The sequence below is a fragment of the Zeus faber genome (assembly GCF_960531495.2).
Source record: "Zeus faber genome assembly, chromosome: 2".
NCBI lineage: Eukaryota > Metazoa > Chordata > Actinopteri > Zeiformes > Zeidae > Zeus > Zeus faber.
Window position 1 is genome coordinate 18,889,223 of NC_137189.1, and position 22,369 is coordinate 18,911,591.

The 22,369-nt window shown below is 43.5% G+C and overlaps 1 protein-coding gene across 1 annotated transcript in view; it reads right to left on the reverse strand.

Annotated features, from left to right (window-relative positions):
* Window positions 1-2,842: 2,842 nt before the first annotated feature.
* Window positions 2,843-22,369, reverse strand: part of fut8b (fucosyltransferase 8b (alpha (1,6) fucosyltransferase)) — a gene marked incomplete at its 5' end in the record, with an annotated part of 63,728 nt that continues 44,201 nt past the window's right edge. The window contains 4 exons of the mRNA XM_080024029.1: window positions 2,843-4,547; window positions 6,850-7,000; window positions 7,951-8,127; window positions 14,677-14,923. Coding sequence (XP_079880155.1) covers window positions 4,209-4,547; window positions 6,850-7,000; window positions 7,951-8,127; window positions 14,677-14,923 — 914 coding nt within the window. The 3' untranslated portion in view covers window positions 2,843-4,208. The remainder of the gene's footprint in view (window positions 4,548-6,849; window positions 7,001-7,950; window positions 8,128-14,676; window positions 14,924-22,369) is intronic.

A 22,369-nucleotide genomic window follows, 5' to 3' on the forward strand; every position in this document is an offset into this window, starting at 1 on the left:
GCTTTTTGCCAAGCACCGTTTTAATAAGAGGTAGAAATTTTGGCTCTGAAGTCAGTAATTTGTCAAAAATGCATCACTGAGGAATAGCTTTTTTCCAGCAGGGAGTGGAATAGAAGGCATTAAATATATATATATATATATATATATATATATATAAAAATACAATACTGGTGATCGGCTGTAAAAGGATAACCTACTGAAATGTTGTTTTTTACAACTGTGTCATGTTGTAGGAGGCCATTGTGTGATTTGCAAACAAACTTGGTATTGATTCAAACCAACAAAACTGCCGTTGTTTTCTTGCTTTTTGGGAGATCTTTGTTATCCCAGTGAAAATGCTTTTGTGCTCTTTTTTCGGGGGGGGGGAGAAGCCCATCATCAAAGTAACAATGCAGTCTTCCCTTTTGTTTGAGGACTCGGCATGAGTACATCGATTTATTGGCTCCGCGGTGATGATCAGTCTTTAGTGTGTGTGCCAAACAAAGTGGCGAGTGCTGATGTACTTCTTACGGGCTCAAGTTGGCCCAGTTCCGTGCCAAGAGCCGGCCCGAGTGGGGTTTCTAAAGGATCAGCAGAAATATCCATTCAACATCATTTACCTCAAGCTTTTCCAAGTTCTCCATCGATTGGGTTGTCTGGAGGGTCTCGATAGTTCTGGAAAGAACGTGAAATCTGTTGGACAAACACCTGTGATGTAAATTCTGGATTGGGGAGGCCAGTCATCTTGGGAATTGAGTGGCACCATGATCAATAGTAGCAGGAAGCGGGAGGAACACCTGCTACGACGGCCTTTTCAGCTTGACAGTTGAGAATTGATGCGTCCCAGTGAAGTCAGAACTCAGAAATCTGACTTCCTACGGGGAAAAGTGCCAGGGAACGGTCATTGAAGTCAGACAGACGGAATTTCGGGTCAGATCTAGCTCAGAGGTAGGAACTATGACTCAGAACTACCCACTCCCGATGGGATGACACAAAAGCATGGAGAAAAAAAAAAATGTTTTAAATAAAATTACTGAACTAAATTGCTGAATTAAGAAACATATGGGGCCTTGAAAACTGAATACTCTAATGCTCCTGCCAGTTGATTTGAAGCGGAGAAGAGATTGACACCTTCCATTGTGTCAACGGTTCCTTTTTATAGGAGGAATCTGGCTCGGCCTCTGATTGGGGTTTGGCCCAGACTTCAAATTTTTATTTTTTTTTACCCCTTCCGCTCGCTCCCACGCAAAGCGGTCGTAGCGTTTTCAGCCGCTTTTGACAAGATGAGAATTTCTCAGAGGCGGTGGCGGCGTGGTACTCTGTTATCTGCGCATTTTGAATTCCATCAGCTACAAGAGCGCATCAAACCCTTCTCTCGGCATTCGGACCCATCAGAACAAATGAAGCCCAGCAACTGTTTTCAGACTCCACCTATTGACCCATATTTTCCACAAGCGATGGATCGGACTCTGAAACGGAGAGGGTTCCCGTTCCCACACCTCGGCGGCCCAAGGAGCGGCCTACGACAATTAAAAGCGCAAAATAAAGAGAAGGAATAAAGTGTCGGCGAAAAACACAACAAAGGGTTGGTCTAGCGGGAGCGGCGAGCAATTAACGGAATACTTAGCCGAGTTAACGTCTCTCTTAAACGACTTGCTACAGGCCGCGGCGACAGCCCAGGGTGTTTTAATTAAAGTGCCCTACAGTGAGCTGTGCGTTCATAAAGCTCACGAGGGACTGGAGAGGCGTTCCAATGGACTGGATGGTGCGGTTTGGTATTTGCTTCAGCTTTTTCGTCGTTGTTGTTGTTGGGGGGGGGGCAATAAAAATACACATCGCCTCCTTTTGCACACAAACACTGCGTTGTGTAACTTTGTAGATGGTCCCTAACACGCCATCGAAGAAGCTTAGTGTTGTTTTTTACCTCGCCGTCATCCAATGACACATACATGCAGCAATGACATCAAAGTGGAGAGATTTGTAATCAGTGAATATTTTTGGTGAGATGGTAAATGATGCTGACACGGAGGGAGGAGAGGAAGGCAGGAAATCTAGTGATTATTCTGATAAGTACCTGTTCTTTGGTTCTGGGCGGGAATCACAGCGGCTGTTTTGAAGCACCCCGCTATTTGCAGCTCCAACAGACCGGTGTTCGTGTCTCAGCTGGTAACAAGCATAATAATAATAATAAATAAAATAACTAGAAAAAAAAACAAGTTGATAAAATAACACAGTGGTGGTACTCATAACCTATGTTTTTTGAGGACACGAATGACAAAATCCCGCCTAAAATCCCGCTTTCCAAAATAGGAAAAAATCAAATTAAATACAATATGAATAAACAACACGTTGGTTTTATCAAGTTTATTTGCTCTGTGGTTATCAAAGACAATGCCCAGGAACAGAATTTATGAAAGAAAAAAAAAAAAAAAAAAAAAAAAAAAAGCCTTGACCATGACGATGATTTGGGGGGATGGTGGTATAGGGGGGATGGGGGGGCTGGAAATTTTGACATGACAGCATTAATCTTTTTTTCCTTTTCTTTGCTTGAACAAAGGCGAACAACTTTTTTATCCTTCATGTTTCTTTTTTTATGGCAATGATTAAAGTAAAAAAAAAAAAAAAACAAACAAACAATAGGTGAGAAAGTGTGTATGGGTGGGGTGTTTGCTCGGCGGAGTGCTTTTTTTTTTTTTTTTTGGTGAGCCTCTATTTCAGGGACGGCTACAGTGCATGTGCGCGTGCACGGCGGGTTTAGGGGTGTGGGGAAGGGGGGGACTCGGGGAGAGATAGCCCTCCCTGCGCTGACCCCCCCCCCCCCCCCCCCCCCCCCCTCGCCCTCTGGTGGCTGGACACTCGCTATTGTTCTAAGTGCCGACAGAGGTCAGTCCAGATGGAGGAAAAACAACAAAACTAACAAACAAAACAAAAAAAACCCCAAATAAAATAAAATAACAAAATAAAATTGAGAAAACACACTTCTTAAAAACAAAAAACAAAGAGAAACAGGCACTGGGTCATCATATGGCCCTATAGACTTAGAAGACCAACACACGCAGGCAGACACGCACGCACGCACGCACGCACACGCACACGCACACACACACACACACACATACACATAGACACACACACACACACACACACACACACAAAGTACAGTACAGAATGCACAAGCCCCATATGCGCCAGAAATTAAGACAAGTTAAAAAAACACTTGATAAAAAGCACAATATGGTAGTATAAAATTAATTGCACGCGGAGAGACGAGATGGAGGAGAAGGAAGGAAGTGCCAATGGGAGGAAGGGAGAAAGGAAGGACGGAAGGAACAAGAGTGGTGAGCATGGCAAGAAGATACAGTACATTCAATTAAAAATAAAAAAGGAAAAGGAAGAACAAATAAAAGGCGTGATTAGAATCAAAACCACCAATGTTGTTTTTTTTCCCGTTTTTAAATAAAAATCAAAAAAAACACTTGTTTGTTTTCTTCTTCTCCAGTTCATTATCGTGTGTGTTGATTCTCTGTTTGTTTTTTTTTCTTTTTCTTTTTTTGTTTAAAACGAATCCCTCCCCCGCCCGCCTTTGATCTACAGCTCGCTCTGCTGGGGGTTTAAGGGACCGGGGTCCGGGGGGAGGGTTGTGTGTTTTCGGGGGGTCCGGAGTGTGTCTATGAGTGTGTGTGTGTGTGTGTGTGTGTGTGTGTGTGTGTGTGTGTGTGCGTGTGTGTGTGCGTGCGTCTGTCTGAATACCGGTCCGTTCCGGTCGTGTTGCTGTGAAAACGTTCTAGTGTTTGTTTTTTTTCTTCTTCGACGTCTCCGTTTCATTCGTTGGCTTTTCCGATCCGGATCGCCGTTCACAACGTCTCTACGGACCCCCAGGGGGCGAGAGCGTCTTTTAGGGTTGCGGGGGGAGGAGGGGGGTGGGGGGTAGAGTGCGACTCTTTGACGACCTGACTTGACGCACACGCACACGCACACACACACACACACACACACACACACACACACACACACACACACACACACATTTACAGTATTGTCTTCCTTCATCTCACCCCCCTGGGTTTGAAAAGTCCCTTTTTCTCAACGCTTCCTGGTCCTGTACAAAAAGACCCCATTTTCTTCCTTCATTCCTTTCTCTGACCGGAGTCTGGTGTCCCTTCTACCATCAATTCCCATCCTTGCATTTTGTTCTTCGTCCACTTCTTCATCATCCTCTCCCTGCCCGGTCACTTCTTCTGGGAGCCCAGCAGCTTGTCGGCCTCGGGGTAGGTGGGGTACTTGACCGTCTCGATCTTCTCCTTCACCTTGTAGGAGGGGTACAGGCCCGTGCGGCCCAGCTTGCGGTTCACACCCTTGGAGTAGCCGTCCCAGTGGTTGCCGGCCACGCCCACCACGTCGCCTGGCTCCAGCGGGATGTCCTCGCCGCCGCGCGGCTGGTGCGGGTACACGGCGATCTGGTTGTGGGCGTTCTGGCCACCGAAGTAGTAGATGTCGTCCAGCGAGTAGAAGTAGGACGAGGCGTCCGGGTGCAGTGTCTGCATGATCTCGTAGGCCACGCGGCACACCTAGGGCATAAGGAGGAAAAAGTATCAATATAATATGGCTGTCAAAGCAACGGTGTTATAGGTAATTGTTTTATGGTATCGTTTGGACGACATCAACGCATTTTCCTAGTTTGACCCTTTGGACCTTCCGTAGTTGTAAGCCCAAATGCTTGCACGACCATTTGACTTTACATTTCCGTTATTTTTTCACTTTCCCATTTACAGATTTCCAAAGCTATTCAACAGATATTCTCCTTTCCATAACTCCATGACATCCATAACTCACAAGCGAGAGCGGCTCGCTCTCTTACCCCAGAATGAGCTGCTGTTTTATGGACAGAGGCGGTGCTGAGAGCTGAGCGCTGTTTCAATGCCGTGTTAGGGAGCATCCATGAAGTTACACAACACAGTTTTCAAAGTGCGATAGCTCTTTGACGACAATACTTTTTAACCAACAATCGAATTTCAATTGTTTGAACATGAAAGGCGGGGTTGTTTGTCTTCATTCTCAGTTCGCAAACATTGCACGGCATAAAAATATTGTACAATGTACATAATTACGTACATTTATACATAACGTTTCTGTGGATATGGTATTTATTTTTCTTTATAATACTCAATATAGATATATAATAAATATATAGTATTTTTTTTAATGAAATGTACTCTTATTTTTCTCTTTTTTAATCTTATCTTGTTTAATCTTTTTCTTTTTTATTTGTACTATGCCCAGCACAGTCTCTGAAGTTTGTTGTATGTACAGTGCAATATCTATGTGGCAAAAAAATCTTAGCTGGCTCCGTGCAAAGGTATAGGAGAATGAGGCAGACCCTGATAAAGATTATTTTGTGTTTCTGTTCTCAATAATCAAATCAAATCATAGTATGGCTATAACTCAATGCACTGCTGCTTTTTTTAATCAATTAATTTGACTCGCCACCCTTATAAGCACGTAATGTCTCCAGGAACTGCGTGGGGCAGCAACATTATTCCACTAAAGGCCAGAAAGTGCAAGAGCTTGAGCAAGAGCTTCAGTCCAGCTCAGTTTTTTTTTTTGCACGAGAAAATAACCGGATGTGGATCAGTTCAGGATTAAGAGGTGGCAATGAACAGCTGAGAAATGCCAATATAACCTCAGGATAGGGCGATTTGGGGAAATAATCGAATCGCGATTTTTTCGACCAATATTGCGATTGCGAATTAGTATGCAACTTTTTTTAAGTTCCTTATCTTCTGTATTATTCACTAAACACAAGCAATGAATCTCCGAGCTCTGCCAGCAGAACACATCGCGGACGGTGGACCGGACCGGGGCACCGGACCGGGGCACCGGGTCTCACCAGGGGGCAGCGTGGACGGTTAAAACAATAGCTTTCGGTGGGGGGGGGGGTCATGGAGAAAGTGTGCCCATTACATTACATTACATTACATTACATTTAGCAGACGCTTTTATCCAAAGCGACTTACAATTGTTCAAACACCGACGGACGCAGCCATCAGGAGCAATTAGGGGTTAAGTGTCTTGCTCAAGGACACTACAGCATGCTAGCAGGAGGAGCCTGGGATCAAACCAGCAACCTTTAGATCACTAGACCACCAGCTCTACCGCCTGAGCTACCATCGCCCATACATTACACACGGTTTTGTTCCATTAGGAGATGTCAAATAAAATAAAAACACACTGTTATGGTGCGCCAATCAAAATCATCCCATCAGTGGTGCGCGCATCGTCGGTACCATCCGAGAGGGAGACAGGTGTGCAAAATGTGACCCGATCGCTCCCCTCTCCGGGCCTCCTCCTCCCCCTTGGGATGGCACGCTAGGCTGCCGTCTATATCGCCTTTAGGAAGAGCTGGCCCTGGACGGCCCTATTGGTTAGATTGTGTAACATAAAAAAACTAAAAAAACTAAACAAACAAAAAAAACAAAAAACTCTTTTTTCTTTTTCTTTTAATCGCAGGCTTTGCGATTTGAAAATTGCGTTTTGTCAAATTGCTTTGTCGGTTTGAATGCAATTAATTGCTCAGTCCTACTACAGGAGACAAAAAATATATAAGTATGTTTTTATGTATTTAAGTAAGTTTTGTATTTCGATAAATCCAATCCAACCCATGTGATTAGTGTAAGTAATCTTGACCATCATGATTCACTGTCTTCCTCATTTTCTACACCATTACATATACAGTATAGAGTGTTTATATATATGTATGTTTTTATTTTATTGTTTTCATACTACAACATAGCAAAAAGAGCAATTTTGTGATTTTGTGTGTTTTTAAAGTTGTCAAGTCTTAATGCCATTCTTAGATCTTTTTTTTTTCACCTGCGAGGAGAAGGTGCAGACCAGGAAGTCGGTCTGCGACAGGAAGTGGATGTCCAGAATGACGCCCCGCAGAGAGTTCTCTGTGTACCGGTTGTGGAGGCCCGCTGACCACGAGATGGAGTTGTCGCTGATGAACTCGTAGTCCGGGTACCTGGAGAGGGACAGAGGGGGAGAGAGAGGGAGAGGGAGCGAGAGAGAGAGAGTCAGGCAAGGTTAGCTCAAGGCATCGATGCAGAAATTAAAGCTATTTGACAGAATGGTAGACAGAGAGAGCCGGCCAGACAGAGTTTATGCACACACACACACACACACACACACACACACACACACACACACACACACACACACACACACACACACACACACACACACACACACACACACACACACACACACACACAGTACAGAATGCACACACACACACACACAGGGCTGAATTACTCAAATCTCTGTTTGACTTACAGACCAACACACATACACACGCAACACATCTACACACACCATTTGAAAGCCCTAAACCTAAAGTGGAAATCCATGAGATTGTTGGCTGGATCACACTCCAGAAGTCCCAGAATTCCATTCAAAACTGCAACGTTTGGTCTTCGCTCGAAGGCGGGTCAAATCCATTTCTCAAAAGTTTGACCATTTTCTTCGTAACTAATTATTTTTTAAAGATATTTTTAGGCATTTTCATGCTTTATTTGACAGTGACAGTGCGGAGAGAAAGGAAAGGCAGGGGACAGAGAGAGGGGATGACATGCAGCAAACAGCCTCGTGCTGGAATTGAACCCGGGGCGCTGCGCTAAGTACTCAATCAAATAAATCAAGTTAATCAACTTCACTGCAGCTGCCTTTCAACTGCGGTGGTGGACCCTGCCACCAACAGTGGTAACAGCATATAGAGGAGCACTTGCATAACACAAATGCGTTGAATGGCTGTTTCTCATGAAGTTCCAGCTAAATAAAGCATGAAAAAGGGGATTTGTTTTACAAAATATTCTTGTGGATTACCACTTTAAGGTATTCATATTATGAATACTTTAAAGTGGTAATCCACAAGAATACACACACACACACACACACCCACACACACACACTGACTTGGTCTTGGCCTCCTGCAGCAGCGAGGGGTCGTCGGTGGCCAGGTAAACACGCTTCTTGTCCACGTGCATGCGTCGCGCCAGGTGCTGGTAGTGTTCCTCCACGTGCACCATGTACTCCTCGATGGGGTGGAATGCTGCCTCCGTGCCCACCTTGTCCGTCCTCCTCACATGCACGCTGGAGAAACCAAGAGAGGGAGAGGGGGATATCTATCCTCTATTTCTGTCTTTTAAAGCTTTGAAGAGACTCTGTTTTTAGACGTCTTAACTGAGAGAAGGCACTTTTTTTTATACTTGAGCAATTGTCTTTTTGTTTGTATTTATTTTTTAATTTATATATATTTTTTAATTGTAATAACTTTATTTGACATTAAATATTCACATGCTTTTTTAAAATTTTTATCTTTATTTCTATTTCTCTATAATATTTTTTTATCCTTATTATTATTATTATTTTTTGCCAAGCATTTTATTTCCCTCAAACTTCTTCTACTTCCTGAATTATTAATAACTCATCATGCAATCTGACAAATAAAACATTGAGACAGATCATATTGAAATATTGATCAGGAAAGAGAGAGCGAGATCAAGACAGAAGAAGGCAGCAAACGACACAAGTACATGTGTACACGCGATGGGGAACGAGAGAGATGGAAAGGGAGATAAATAAGGCAGATATGCAGCGTGACGGAGACATGAAAAAAAAAAAACAGAAAGAGGGAGATTAAAGCTAAAAAACAACCCCTCAAAGACAAAAAAAAAAAAACTGAATAAAAGAAGAAGGGACTCAGTCACACCTTTACACTCTGGCTGTTTTAAACACATGCTGTCCCCTGTTGTTTTTGGACCCTGTCGCGGCCGGAAAGCCGAGATTTTCAATAACCACAGAATAGCAAACAAACAAAAACTCTGTGACCTCTTTGGGTCGAGTCTTTAGGACGCACGGACGCTTCAAAGTCAAGAGTGGACAAATAAACTCCAGAAATCCCCCTTTGAAATGGACGGGGAGAGAAAGAGGAATGAATGGGGAGGGAGTAAGATTAGGGACGGGGGGTGGGGGTGGAGAGAGGCGGGTAGAGAGACGAGGGAAAAGGAGTGAGCGATAAAGAGGTAGAGTGAAACAGGTTAAATGAGAGCATGCATGAGAGAGAGGAAAAAAGAGAATTTGCAGACAGTGCCTAATTACCGGCACTGGCCAGAGATCAGTCAGTCAGTCTTGGGGATGTTCCTTGAAGCATGTAATATGTATTTTTAACATAAAGAAATGTATATTTTTATCTTAGGTTATCTTGATTATCTGTATTTATATATATATATATATATATATATATATTTTTTTTTTTAACATTAATATTTCGATTTTTCTGTTTAATTTTGAGGTTATCTACCTATAGCATCTATATCTGTCTATGTCTATCTATGCAACATTTATCCTGTATAATTTTAAACATCATATTTTTTGTTTTCCATTTGTTCAAGCAATCTCAAGGTATGGTTCCCATGCCAATAAAGCTCTGAATGAATTTAATTTACTTGGAGACCGATCGGGAGAGAGCGAGAGAAAGAGAGAGATAGAGAGAGAGAGAGAGAGAGAGAGAGAGAGAGAGAGAGAGAGAGAGAGAGAGGGAAGGTCAGGGGCAAAACTGGGATCCTCTCATTCAAATCTGGACTCCTTATCTGTCCGTCTGTCTCTTTCGCTCTCTCTCTACAGAATATATCTTTTTAAGAGGGCGGCTTACCAGGGCCTTCTACTCCTTTGTCCGGTCGCTCGCTCTCTCCGCCTGTACCTCCCTCGCTTCTTTCACATCAATAATTTTTGTCCCTGAGGAGTCCAGTCTATCGTTTCCGTCTCTGTTTGACCCCTACCCGGCTTGGAAAACAACATGAAAATCCGCTTTTGATGCGCAATTTTACTAAAAAGTCAAATTGAGTGCCGATAATATGGACAAAAAGATATTGACATCACTCTCAATTATACATATATCTTAAAATAAACGACTTCCCATCAAATGCATGCCTTAGCTCCTCTCTTTTTTCATGTTTTTTTAAGTATAAAATGTTATTACCCAGGAATTTGTAATTACTTAAGCACAGGAAATCTAATAATGTTTGTTGTAACTTTCTGACTAAGCTAAAATCCATTAATCCGAAGAATGGATAATAATAATAATAAAAATAATAATAATAAATATAGCTGCAGGCAGCAATAAGGAGGATGCAGGATAGAAAGCCCTTTGTTAAGGTTCAATGGACGGATGGGCTTTGACTCTCTGTTCTGGTGTGTTTTCGTGACTGCAGAAGTTCATTTGTTCCGACCTGCTTACGGTGTATCTATGATCGTGCGGTGTTTGTGGCTGTGGTGTGTTTAGAAAAATACCTGTCACTTTGCAACTTTGTATGGTTAAGGGTTTGTATCTTATTTTCCTTTAGTTAAACTCCATATTGCGACTACATTATCTCTATGTGTCAGTATCTTGGTAAGGTTTAGATTATTAACTCATGTGATCTGGGTATGCCGTCAACGTGCACATGCACGTAATGATTTCTCCGTTGTAGAATACGTGAGCCATCTTGGTGAGGTGGCGATTGTTGATCACAAACTCCATCCACAGTACTGAATACAAATCTTAGATCTTATGAACTGAGTTCTGACGTCAGTTACATCCGCACGTGTCGCTATCTTGGTGCGGACCCGGTTGTTGACCAATCACTAGACGGCAGTGCTATCATGTGACATGTGCGAGCCGTCATTTGCTCATGCATGCATGTTGTGCCGATGATAATAAATACAGTATTTTACGACGTTATTCGACAATAACGGACCGATCTAGATCAAACTTGGACGACGGCATGTTGCCTGCTCCGAATACACATTTTATTCATCCTGTATGTGAGTGCGGCGGATCCATGACATGCATAGACATAGCAACAGGGCTTCCGCCGCTTCGGGGCTGGACACCTAATAATACACATAATACTACTACTAATAATAATGGTAATACAGGTACTCCTCACTTAACGACCTACCCGTTTAACGTCTATTCAGACTGACGACCAGCTCTCTGACCAGTCTGTATTGTACGCTGCGTACAATACTGCGGCGTCTCAGTGTCAAGCATTTCATCTCGCATACCACTTTATATACTATATACACTATATATACTATATACACAGCTCGTCTCATCACGGTTCTCAGTCTTAGTCTCGTTCCCGCAGTCTGTCAGTATTCACTACACTAGCGTTTGCAATCGCCACGCCCCCCCACGCACCCTCAACCACGCCCCACGCCCCCTTACCGTGAAATAACGCGGATTCTCGCTGATCGACCAATTTGGTTAACGACCTGGTTGTTGGAGCTGAACTTGGTCGTTGAGTAAGGAGTACCTGTATTACTTGTTGTTGGGTGGGTTTCTTTTACAGTACACTAGAGAGAGGGAGGGTGCGTGGTTGAGGGTACAAAGACAGAGGCAGAGATCTGTGTGTGTGTGTGTGTGTGTGTGTGTGTGTGTGTGTGTGTGTGTGTGTCTGTATGTGTGTGTGTGTGTGTGTGTGTGTGTGTGTGTGTGTGTGTGTGTGTGTGTGTGTTAATGTGTGTGTGTGTGTGTGTGATTCACAAGGCATGGAAGATGTGTGCGCTGATTGAGAGTGAGAATGAGACAGTGGGAGCATGGAGCAGCCGGAAATAGAAATATGAACAAAATAAAAAAGACAAGGGGGAACAATCGCAGCATGGGACAAAATAAATAAATAAATAAGATAAAACCCCCCCCCCCAAAAAAAACACTGGAGGGATGATCACAGGCGGAGGGAATAAAGAGAAAGGACCGTAAGAAGATGGGAAGATGCGTAAAATGGGAAGGAAGGAGAAACAGAGAGAGACAGCGGCCGCAGGGTGGGGTGAGAGGCGGAGAGGTGGAAACAAAAGTGAAGCGGGGCGGAGAGGGAGAGATAGAGAGAGAGAGAGAGAGAGACAGAGAGAGTGTGAGGGGGGGGATGAGGGAGTGACGCAGAGAGGCAGAGGGAGTAGTAATGGCTCACAGAGAGACAGGAGGAAGACAGAAGGACGGAGATAAAAAAAAAAAGAAAGAGAAGGAGGCAGAAGACTGCCTCTGAGGATGTGAGGCCGACGTTTCTCAACTTCCTCTCAGCTTTTGGATTAAAGACGATATTGCAGGAGCTCTTTAGAGATGTGACTACTATCACGATCATGACATTTCCATACACGATCAATTGTCATAGAAACGATTTTGTTTTAATTCTGTAAATTCGCCTCAATCCACTTGATGGAAACTAGCAAAATGTGCATTCAATTTATTGCACCATTTTCTAACGTTGGCTTAGAATTCCCTAATGTAATAACAGTTTAGACATTGTAATAATCTAGTAATAACGTGGTAATCATTTATACCTACACCTAAACTGCAGTATTGTTATTCATTATTGTATACATATTGTATACACATTTATTCTTCCCATACAAAATATCCATCGCTTTTTGTATCTCCTCTATATTTGGCTATTTTTGTTATGGCTGTTTCATTGTATAATTGGCTATTGTTGTTTACTTTAAAAAGTGTTTTGGTCTATACAGCAATGCTGTACCTTCACCACATCAAATTCCTTGAATAAACCGTACTGATTCTAGGACTCTCGACATTTGGACGGAAACGTATGATTGTGGAAAGGATTCTGCAAATTGATAGCGGGAAGCTCCAATAAGGCAATAACTATGACAGCTCTACATACAGCATACAGGTTTACATAGGCATACATAGGTAAATACTCATTTTCATTCAATGTATTAATATGAAATGTAATTCACAGTTTAAGAAGTTTAGCATTATTATTTTCATTAGTACACTTAATCTAATTTAAACGGCACTTCCACAATGTGTATTTCACGATAGTGTGTTTCCGCGCCAATCAAACTGCGGGGGGCAGAACTAATTCGCTGATGGACCTTTATTATTGGATTCTGTATACGAAGACCAAATGAACAGCGTTGTAAACACATGCAGTCTTCCAGGTAGCTACTTCTGTTTGATAAAGCCACAAGACTAGTTCAATGGCTGATGGCGGCAGAAGAAAAGTCTACAAGACTAATTTTGGGACGACACTTCCTAATCTTCAACACAAGTTATGGCGGTATGTTGCTGTTTCCAGATATCCCCGGGCTGAGCTAGCATAATCCAGGGGGGTCTACTGAGAGCCAAAAATGTGCCACTTAGCCAGCTCATTCTCGTGACGACAGCACACTGGTGCTGGATCACCATGTGCCAGATCGCCGTTTCAACCCACGCTGCAGATCCAACCTCCCAGCATGCCGTGGGGCAGCTCGCAGTCAGGCTTAGGGATATCCATCCTTCCATTTTGCGAAAACACACTTATTCCCTTTTCAGGGGCTCAGGGGGGAAGCCTATCCCCCCACTGCAGCAGGCGTGAGACAGGGTGGCATCACAGGGTGACCAAGTTGGGTTTCCAATCAAGCCCTCTTAAGAGAAAAACACATTGAGTCATCCATCGTCTGAAATAATGATGTAAGTACTGCAACAAATTACCACTGTGGATATGTTTTAACTGTAATTTACATTTGCTGCCAAGGCATTTTCACTCTTACCCAAAGTCGCGAGCTGCGGAAGCTGACGGGGTTGGGTGCTTTCGATCTGTCTAAATATTCAGACCTTCATCGTAGCGTATCCCAAAGCCCAAAATCCTGCTTTTAAATTGCTGACAGTTACATCATTATCGTCAACACAATTAACAGCGCTTATCTGCCTTAATTCTGTCGCTCTTCCCAAAATAAATCCACCGATAAACTCCCATTTTCCAATAAACCTCCCAAGGCAAACATTGCCTCGATCACTCGTGGAGATCTATTTAATGGAGTGCCATCAAGCTCAATTCCGATGTCACCAACGAACTTGCTAAAAAATTCAGCATTCAAGCATTCTTGAAACATTTTAGAATAAATACAGAGATCATAGATGTATTTAGGGGTATTTTTCAGTATCCTGTATCCCTAACATCCATTCTCCTGGTACTCTGAATCCTAGACCGAGAGTTTAGGGAACAGATCCAGGGAGAGAGAACAAACTAACACAGCTCAAAGCAGAAAAGACAAGGGGAAGAATCACAGAGAGAGGACAAGACAAGATGACGAGGGTGAGATTTGGCATAAAACCAGTAAGCATGTGGAGAGGCAGGCAAGCTCTTAGGGGGAGGAAAAATGAAAAAAGAAGAAGAAATAAACAAACAGAAAACCAAATGGCTGTATGGATTAATAAATGAACACAAGAACGAAGAAACAACCACTCAAATAATAAGAATAGAAAGCTGAATCAATTTTTTAACAAAAAAATAAAAATAAATAAAAAAAAAGACCTTCTAAGGAACTTCTTATTGCAGTGACTGCTATTACCACTGAGTGCAAATACTGGAGATATTTTTCGAAAAGGAACCACCACCACTACTACCACCAACTGGTCTCAGACGGTGAACTTCTCCCCGAAAACCCGGTCTGGGAAAGCAAGGCCCTCCCCCCTTTACCTCAACTTCTACCCATGAGTTGCCCTTGAGCAAGGCACTTAAGGGTCTGCACTGCACCGGTTGCAAGGTTAGCTAAGTACCAGTCAGCTTGACGGTCTAAATAGAACATCTGGAGCCATGGTGAAAGCCCAGATGTGTTCCATGTGGAACAGTTCCATGTGGAACTGGAGGACATCCCTACCCGATGATGGGATGCTTGAAGCCCAGCTTGGCGGTGGTCAGCTGGATCTCCTTCTCCAGCCAGGCTTGCGGGCGCACCAGGTACTTGACGAACTGCGACACCCACCACACGGAGGGGTCGCCATGGAGACGGTGCAGGCGCTGGGCCAGGTCCTCTGGGATGGCCAGGGGAAGGTAAGGGGGCCGCGGGTGGAGGCTGTCCACGATCGGCAGCTCCACCACCTGAACGTCCTTGTCGTGGGCTTCACCTGAAAAGGGAGAGGGATGGAAGAGGAGGAGGAAAATAGATTTGTGATGTGTTTAATTAACACTTTTAGATCAAGTACCAAAACAAGAGCTGTAAAAAACTTCTTAAAAAGTACCAAAACAAGAGCTGTAAAAAACTTCTTAAAAAATATATATATGTATATATTTTTGTTGTCTTAAAAATGTACGCCTCGGCAATGCGGGCCTGGTAAAACCTTGGCTCAAAATAACATGATGAAAGTCTACCAGACCAGTTAGCACTTGTGGAAAAGTGGAATGGGGGGAGGCTAAGTTTGTACTGTACGGCTTACTGAATCTATCTATCATCTATCTGTCATCTACGTACCTACCTACTTATCTACATACTTGTTATCTACAGTACCTACCTACCCACTTATCTACCGATCACCTACCGCCTCCCTACCAACGCACCTACCACCTACCTACCTGCCCACCCTCCTGATTACATACCACCTACCTACCTATCACTTCCCTACCCACTTATCCATCTACTTATTATCTACCTACTTACTTATCTAACTACCAGCCTCCCTACCAACCAACCTACCACCTACCTACATACCTACCTGCCCACCCTGCTGATTACATACAGCATACCTACCTATCACCTCCCTATCTACTTATCTAACTACCAGCCTACATACCACTTACCTCCCTACCTACCTAGGCCTGATTACCTACAGCATACATACCTACTACCTATCTACCTACTTATCTACCTACCTACTGTACATGCGCCTACCTACCAACAAACCAACCTACCTACGTACCCTCCCCATTACCTACAGCCTACCTACCTATCACCTACCTACTGTACCTTCCTACCTACGTATCTGTCATTTACCTACCTATCTACCACTTACCTATGTATCTACCAACCTACCTACAGTTATCTGCTCATGAAATCAAATCACTCAGCAAAATCTGTACAACCCAAGTGCCTCCGCCCCAACATTACAGACCATTTACAGAACATCCTGGCATACTAGCCTAGTAACAGGGCTAGAATTGGATGCACCCCCTTTCCATTTCCGTTTCTCTCACTCTGCCTCTCAGAGTGACAGCTGCTCTTTGACCGTCTTCCGCCGAAAGGCCAAGATGAGCGCACGTCCAGCCCGGGAACAGGCTGGACAGCGGTTGGGTGCACCCCCCCACCCCACTCCTACATCCCCTTCCATGGTCCAAGGGTAAGGAGGCGAGGAAGTATAGTTGGTGCCGATAAGGTAAGGTCATCCACTCTGGGCACCCTCTCTTCCCTCCTGCCGGGGGTGGGGGGGGGCATCACACAAACCCAAGATTTTCATGAATGCGAATAGAGATGCAGCCATGTCTGCATGCTGAGAGATGCGCGCACACACACACACACACACACACACACACACACACACACACACACACACACACACACACACACACACACACACACACACACACACACACACACACACTAATCTCATCTCGACAGAAGGGATATGCCTGGCAGACACAACCTTCACTCTCTTCCAGTCTTAAAACCCCAGGTGTTTTCAACGTGAAAAGACTCTTTTTCAAAACTTTTTTTCTTTTTAATGTTTTTCCACATTGTAAACAGTAGTTTCATAAATTGTTTCAACGTGTTTTTTAAACAAAACACACAAAAGAATAATGGCATATAAACAAAAACCGTAATTACAAATATGAGTATATATTATGACTTTTTTTTTCATAATAAACCCCACTCCCCTGTATAAACTAACAAACACAAAATGCAATCTTCATGGTAAATTGCAAACTGATCACTGTTAGCGCTACAGTGCTAAGTATTGGGTAATCAAAGGAGCAAGATTAAAAGGAAACTGCAACTCTGAAACTGCAATATCTCTTTATGGTCAAAGAGGGGCTGTCATATTTTGAAAAATTTAGCGGTAGACCCACGTGTGTGCATTTAATCTTTCCTGATTTACTAAAGTGAAGAACATCTCTGATCCAGGCCTGATGGGATGGAGGAGAGGATGACTTCCAACCAAGTAATATCTGTCAACTAGCCAATAGGGTCAAGAAGGCAAAAAGGGCTGTTTCAATTTTTGGCAGGACCACTGTATCCAGTATTACCCCAAAGAGTGCTATTAATGCAACTGGATCAAAGGGCATCTGAAGTAAGCCTACCCCTGATAATGTTTCAAAGATATTGGTCCAATAGTTATGAAGACATGGGCAAGCAAACCAAAGCGAACAAAACATATGAATCAGCAAGGCAGGAGCTTGTCGACGCCTGTCACAGACAGGGTAAATATCAGGATAAATTTGAGAGAGTCTTAGTTTTGTCCAGGGAGTGTAGTGTATGATTTTACATTGAATTAGACCATGTTTGGCACATAGGGATGAAGTGGACCCGGAGAAGAATATCAGCCCATAGATCATCGCTAAAGTCGCCTATATTCTGCTCCCATGATGTCTTGGCAGCCAACAATGATGAAAATGATGATAAAATTCTCTCATATCCACATGAGATGATACCTTTTGACATAGGGGTTGGTAATAAAAAAAACATAGATGGAGGGGCTTACAGGCTGAGAGGGAAATTGGGAGCTTGTGTCCCGGACAAAGCCACGAACCTGAAGATATACAGTATATATATATATATAAAAAAAATTAAAAAAAGAATCTTTTAGATACTAACTTTTAGGGTTGCCCCCTGAAAGGTGATGAGTTTAAATCATGCTGCGGAAACCCATCACTTGACTGAGATTCATCAAGTCTAGCAGTGGGTTTTTTTTCAGTCAGTGTGCATTAAAATAACAGAGAGAGATACAAGCATAAAAAATGCACAGGGATAACATTTCAATTGAGAATTATAAATAAGGGCCATCATAAATATATTTTTATATGTGTGAATTGTCCACGTCCGAACACGGATGGGAACACAGCTCTCTGTGCACCAGATCGCCCTGCACCATTCATCCAAATAAAACAACTAAAAACAGTGTGGGGATGGGGCACGGAGGAACGGGGCACGACTTGTAGACTCGTTAAGATTATTTTCTGCACATAACGCACGGAGCGGGGGTGATCGGGGAGAGAGTCATGGAGAAAGTGTCCGTATAATGCACGGTTTCATTCCATACCGTTCCATACGCACTTTATTTGTTCCATAAGGAGATGTAAAATAAAATAACCTACATCAAAATAAAAACACAGTTTTGGCCCGCCGATCGCTGGCACCCCATTGCTGCCACGCGCATCAATAGCGCATGCGCGGTCAGAGCCGTCGGGAAGGGGGACAGGTGTGCAAAATATGCCTACATCGCTCCCTCTCCGCACCCCCCCCTCAGGATGGCGCCCTAGGCGGCCGCCTATCTCGGCTAGAGGAAGAGCCAAGCAGAGCCGAGCCGGCCCAGCCCTGCCGAATAGTCGAATTTTCGCACTGAACAGCCGAATCCGATTCGCCTGACAAAATTCTGAGTCGGGTCCTACTAAATGAATCGAAATCCGTTGGAAGGATGCAAAGAGCCCTCGATATGGCTTTATGCTAAGATTAGACCACATCGAAAAAATTCCATCCGCTAGAGAGGGACGGAAAGTGTGATTTTAAACTATAGGAGCCTGTAGTGAAAAGGTTTGCAATCTGAAATGGCGTCTAAATTGATTCCAGATTTTGAGTCGTCTTGATGCAAATGTTTTTTGCGGTTATCTGAGCAGGCTGAACCACGAGGGGTGTAAACCAAAGCAGCCAGTTAAGACGACATACAGGAAGATGCTTCCAACCTCAACCAAGCTCAACCAACATTATGCAAGCTATCTGCACACAACCAATAATGAAGTATGTGGAATTTGGGAAAACTTTGGGAGTGCAAGATCCCCGAACCTCTTCTGTGACTGCAGGTATGCCTTGCAGATTCTTGAATTCTTTTTATCCTAAATAAGCCCTGAGATAATCCCATCAAGTTAAAAAAAAAAATGTTTTGGATAAAGATGAAGGAAGGAATGCATTGAAATAGGAAAGAAAATTTAGGCAGGATAAACATTTGGACGAAATTAATGAGACCAGCTCGAGATAAAGAGCGTAATGGCCATATCCCAAATCTATTTGAGTGAGGAGAGGGGTAAAATTATACTTGAAAAGAATTTGGAATTTGTCAGTGACTTGGAACCCCAAGTATGTGTGTCGCAGACGAAGGGGCGTGGTCAAGCACCGGCTGCAGACGACAGCACAGTTCCCTTTCCCGCAGCCGCCAAGCTGCCTCGAATCGGCTGAATCAGTGCCTGTGCGGACCCGCCACAATGTGATATTGTGCTGAGCTATTCTAAAGGGTATTGTGTAATGTTGGTATTTGTGAGCTGCAGTGTTTAGAGGGAAGAGTTCACTCCTATTAAAATTCAGCTTGAAGCCAGAGATGACACCAAATTAATTGATAACAGAGAGCACATTAGGCATAGATGTATGGGCCTGGAAAAATATATAAGTAAGTCATCCAAGAAAAGTGCTCCATGCCGCCCCTGGTCACACCTGTGATGTGAGGGTTAGATCGGAGTGCAATAGCGAGGGGCTCAATGGGGACATCAAAGAGCATAGGGGACATTGGTCATCCCTGTCTCGTCCCCCTTAAGAGAGGGAGTAGTCAGAGGGCTTGTTGTTCATTCTGACGGACGCAAGTGGCGAGGTGTACAATAAGTTGACCCAAGCAATGACCTCTCGCCAAAGCAAAATTTCTCCAGAGTACGGAAAAGATAACCCCATTCTACTCTGTCGAACGCTTCCTCAGCGTCTGAAGAGATTACAAGTTCAGGTTCCTTTGATTTTGAGGGGTTGTACATAACATTTATTAACATGAATCTAACATTCAAAAAAGCACGTCTATTTTTAATAAAGCCTGTCTGGTCAGGGGAAATTACAGATGGCAGGACCGTTTCCAAATGCATAGCCAGTAGCTTAGTTAATATTTTATTGTCCATGTTAAGTTATGAATTTGGTGAATTTGGGCGGTAGAATCTGCAGGAAAGGGGGTCTTAATTATTTTTTGGAATTTATGAAATGGAGACCTGTGACAAGGATTGAGGGAGAGAGGTGGTGTTCCATGAGTAGGTGAACATGTTGATCAGGAGAGGGGCCATCTCAGCCATAAACTTCCTGTAAAACTCGACTGGAAACCCATCCGGTCTAGGACACTTTGAGCACTGCATCGCAAATGCTGGTCGTGAAATCTCAATTGTTATTGGCCCCTCTAATTGAAGCTTGGAAGCTATATCAATGGCGGGAACATTGAGATTGCTGAAAAAGGAGTCGAAAACCGAAGGGTCAACTGATTGTTCGGAAGTACAGATAGAGGCATAGAAGCCCCTAAATTGATTATTAATTAGCTGAGAATTAGTCGTTACAGTCGTCGTGGGAGTTTGAATTTGAGGGATTTGATGAGTTGAGGATGTCTGGAGGAGCTGGTGGGAAAGTAATTTACTCGTCTTATCCCCATACTCATACTGAGTACAGGTACTCCTCACTTAATGACCAAGTTCCGTTCCTACGACCAGGTCGTTAAGCGAATTGGTCGATAAGCGAGGACCCGCACCCTTACCATTATTTCAGTCTTGGAGATTGTGAACGCTAGTGTAGTGAATGCTGAACGACCGCGGGAACGAGGCTGAGGCTGAGAAAGGGTGACGTGCGATGAGATGCTTGACGCTGGGATGCCGCACCGCGTACAATAAGCCACGGTATTGTGTGCAGCGTACCGACTGGTCGGAGAGCTGGTCCGCATTCGTCCGAACGGTCGTTAAACAGGTAGGTCGTTAAGTGAGGAGTACCTGTATGTCATGATTTGAGTAGCATGTGTTCAACTTCAATAGTTGACAGGTTATCGAACTCAACCTGTAAAGAAAGCGGTCCTTTCTGAAATTGCATGTATATTATCCAACTGTAATATCTGAGGCATCAGCTCAGTCTCTTTTTCCTCTGATAATAATTTGGGACAATAATTTGTCCCTTTGGCAGTTGAGCCTACCACGTGCCATCCAAGTGGCGTGTTCAGGGACTTCTAGCACAGAGACACGGAAGACGGGGTTGTAGACACCAGTTTATTGTAGAGCGTGGGCTAGCTGGAATTGGCCCAGCAGCAGATAGAAACATGTCATGACACAGGCTCTTCTCCGGAGTGTGTGTGGGGATGGGGGTTTTACCTGTTGCTCTTTAGACCAACCAACGAGCAACGGGTATGCAGCCACTCTGATCCCAATTACCTAGATCCAGGTCAGGTGTGGCTGCTCAAACCACCCCATCCCCACACCACAGTCCCCTAAAGTAGGCGTTAAATGTCTCCCAGAGAAGAGACGATGGGACCCCAGGTGTATCATTCGTGGCTCTAAAATCTCTAGCTCTCAAGATCAATCTGAGCAGGCAGAAATGAGAAATGAGATGACAAGATTTGTCAACAGGCAACAAGAGTGGGTTGAAGTGACAAGGTGCACGAGACTCAGGTCCTCCACCTACTACTAGAAATAAAGTCGAGGGGGCGTGGTCTGATATGACAATGGAATTGTGAGAACATGAGGGTATACAACAGAGGGTATGAGTCTATTGTCTAGGAAGAAGTAGTCAATGCAGGTTTAAGTATGATATACAGGGAAGAAACATGAATACTCCCTGCCTATGGGGTTAAAAAAACACCAGGAGTCTGTAACAGAAATAATAATGGAAACTTTAGAAGATTTAGATGGATTGCTAGGTTTATTGAAGAACCGATCTAAGGGACCCAACCAAGTCAAAATCTCCCCTGAGGACAAGGTGTGAGAACATATCTGGAAGCTTGGGGGAAAAAAAAGTGCAAGAAAAGTTACCATTGTCCCAATTTAGCGCATTATGTGTTGGCAAGAATCATCTTAGTATTACAGATGTTTCCAGTGACAAAAATATATCTATCATTGGTGTCTGAGATGACATTGGAGGAAACAAAAGGTTCAGATTTGTATATTAGAATAGGAGCGCCTCTAGCTTTGGAAAGCAGTGTGGTACAGTTGGCCAAGATAAAGATAAAGATAAGATAAAGGGAAATTCCAGTGTTGCAGCAGCAATGACATACATGACAAAACACACATAATTTACAAAAGAATGTGTGTTTTAATACATATAAAGAACTAAATAAATGAAAAATATAAATAATAATAATAATAATAATATAAATATTTAGAATAAAATAGAATCTAACTTAGTGAAAGGTAAAGCTCAAAGTGGAAGTTAAATGTAAAGTAAAAATGTGCCTTGTGCATTGCCATTGAGAGGAGTTTTCTCTCCTGGCACAGAGAGGAGTCATTGTAGGTGGCTATTGCGGTGGGCAGCAGTGATGGTCCTGTGATGGTCCTTATTGCAGTGGAGCTCTCCACAACCAGCTCAAGGGGCTCCAGAGCAGTCCCCATCACAGAGCCAGCCTTCTTTATCAGTTTTTTCAGTTTCTTGGAGT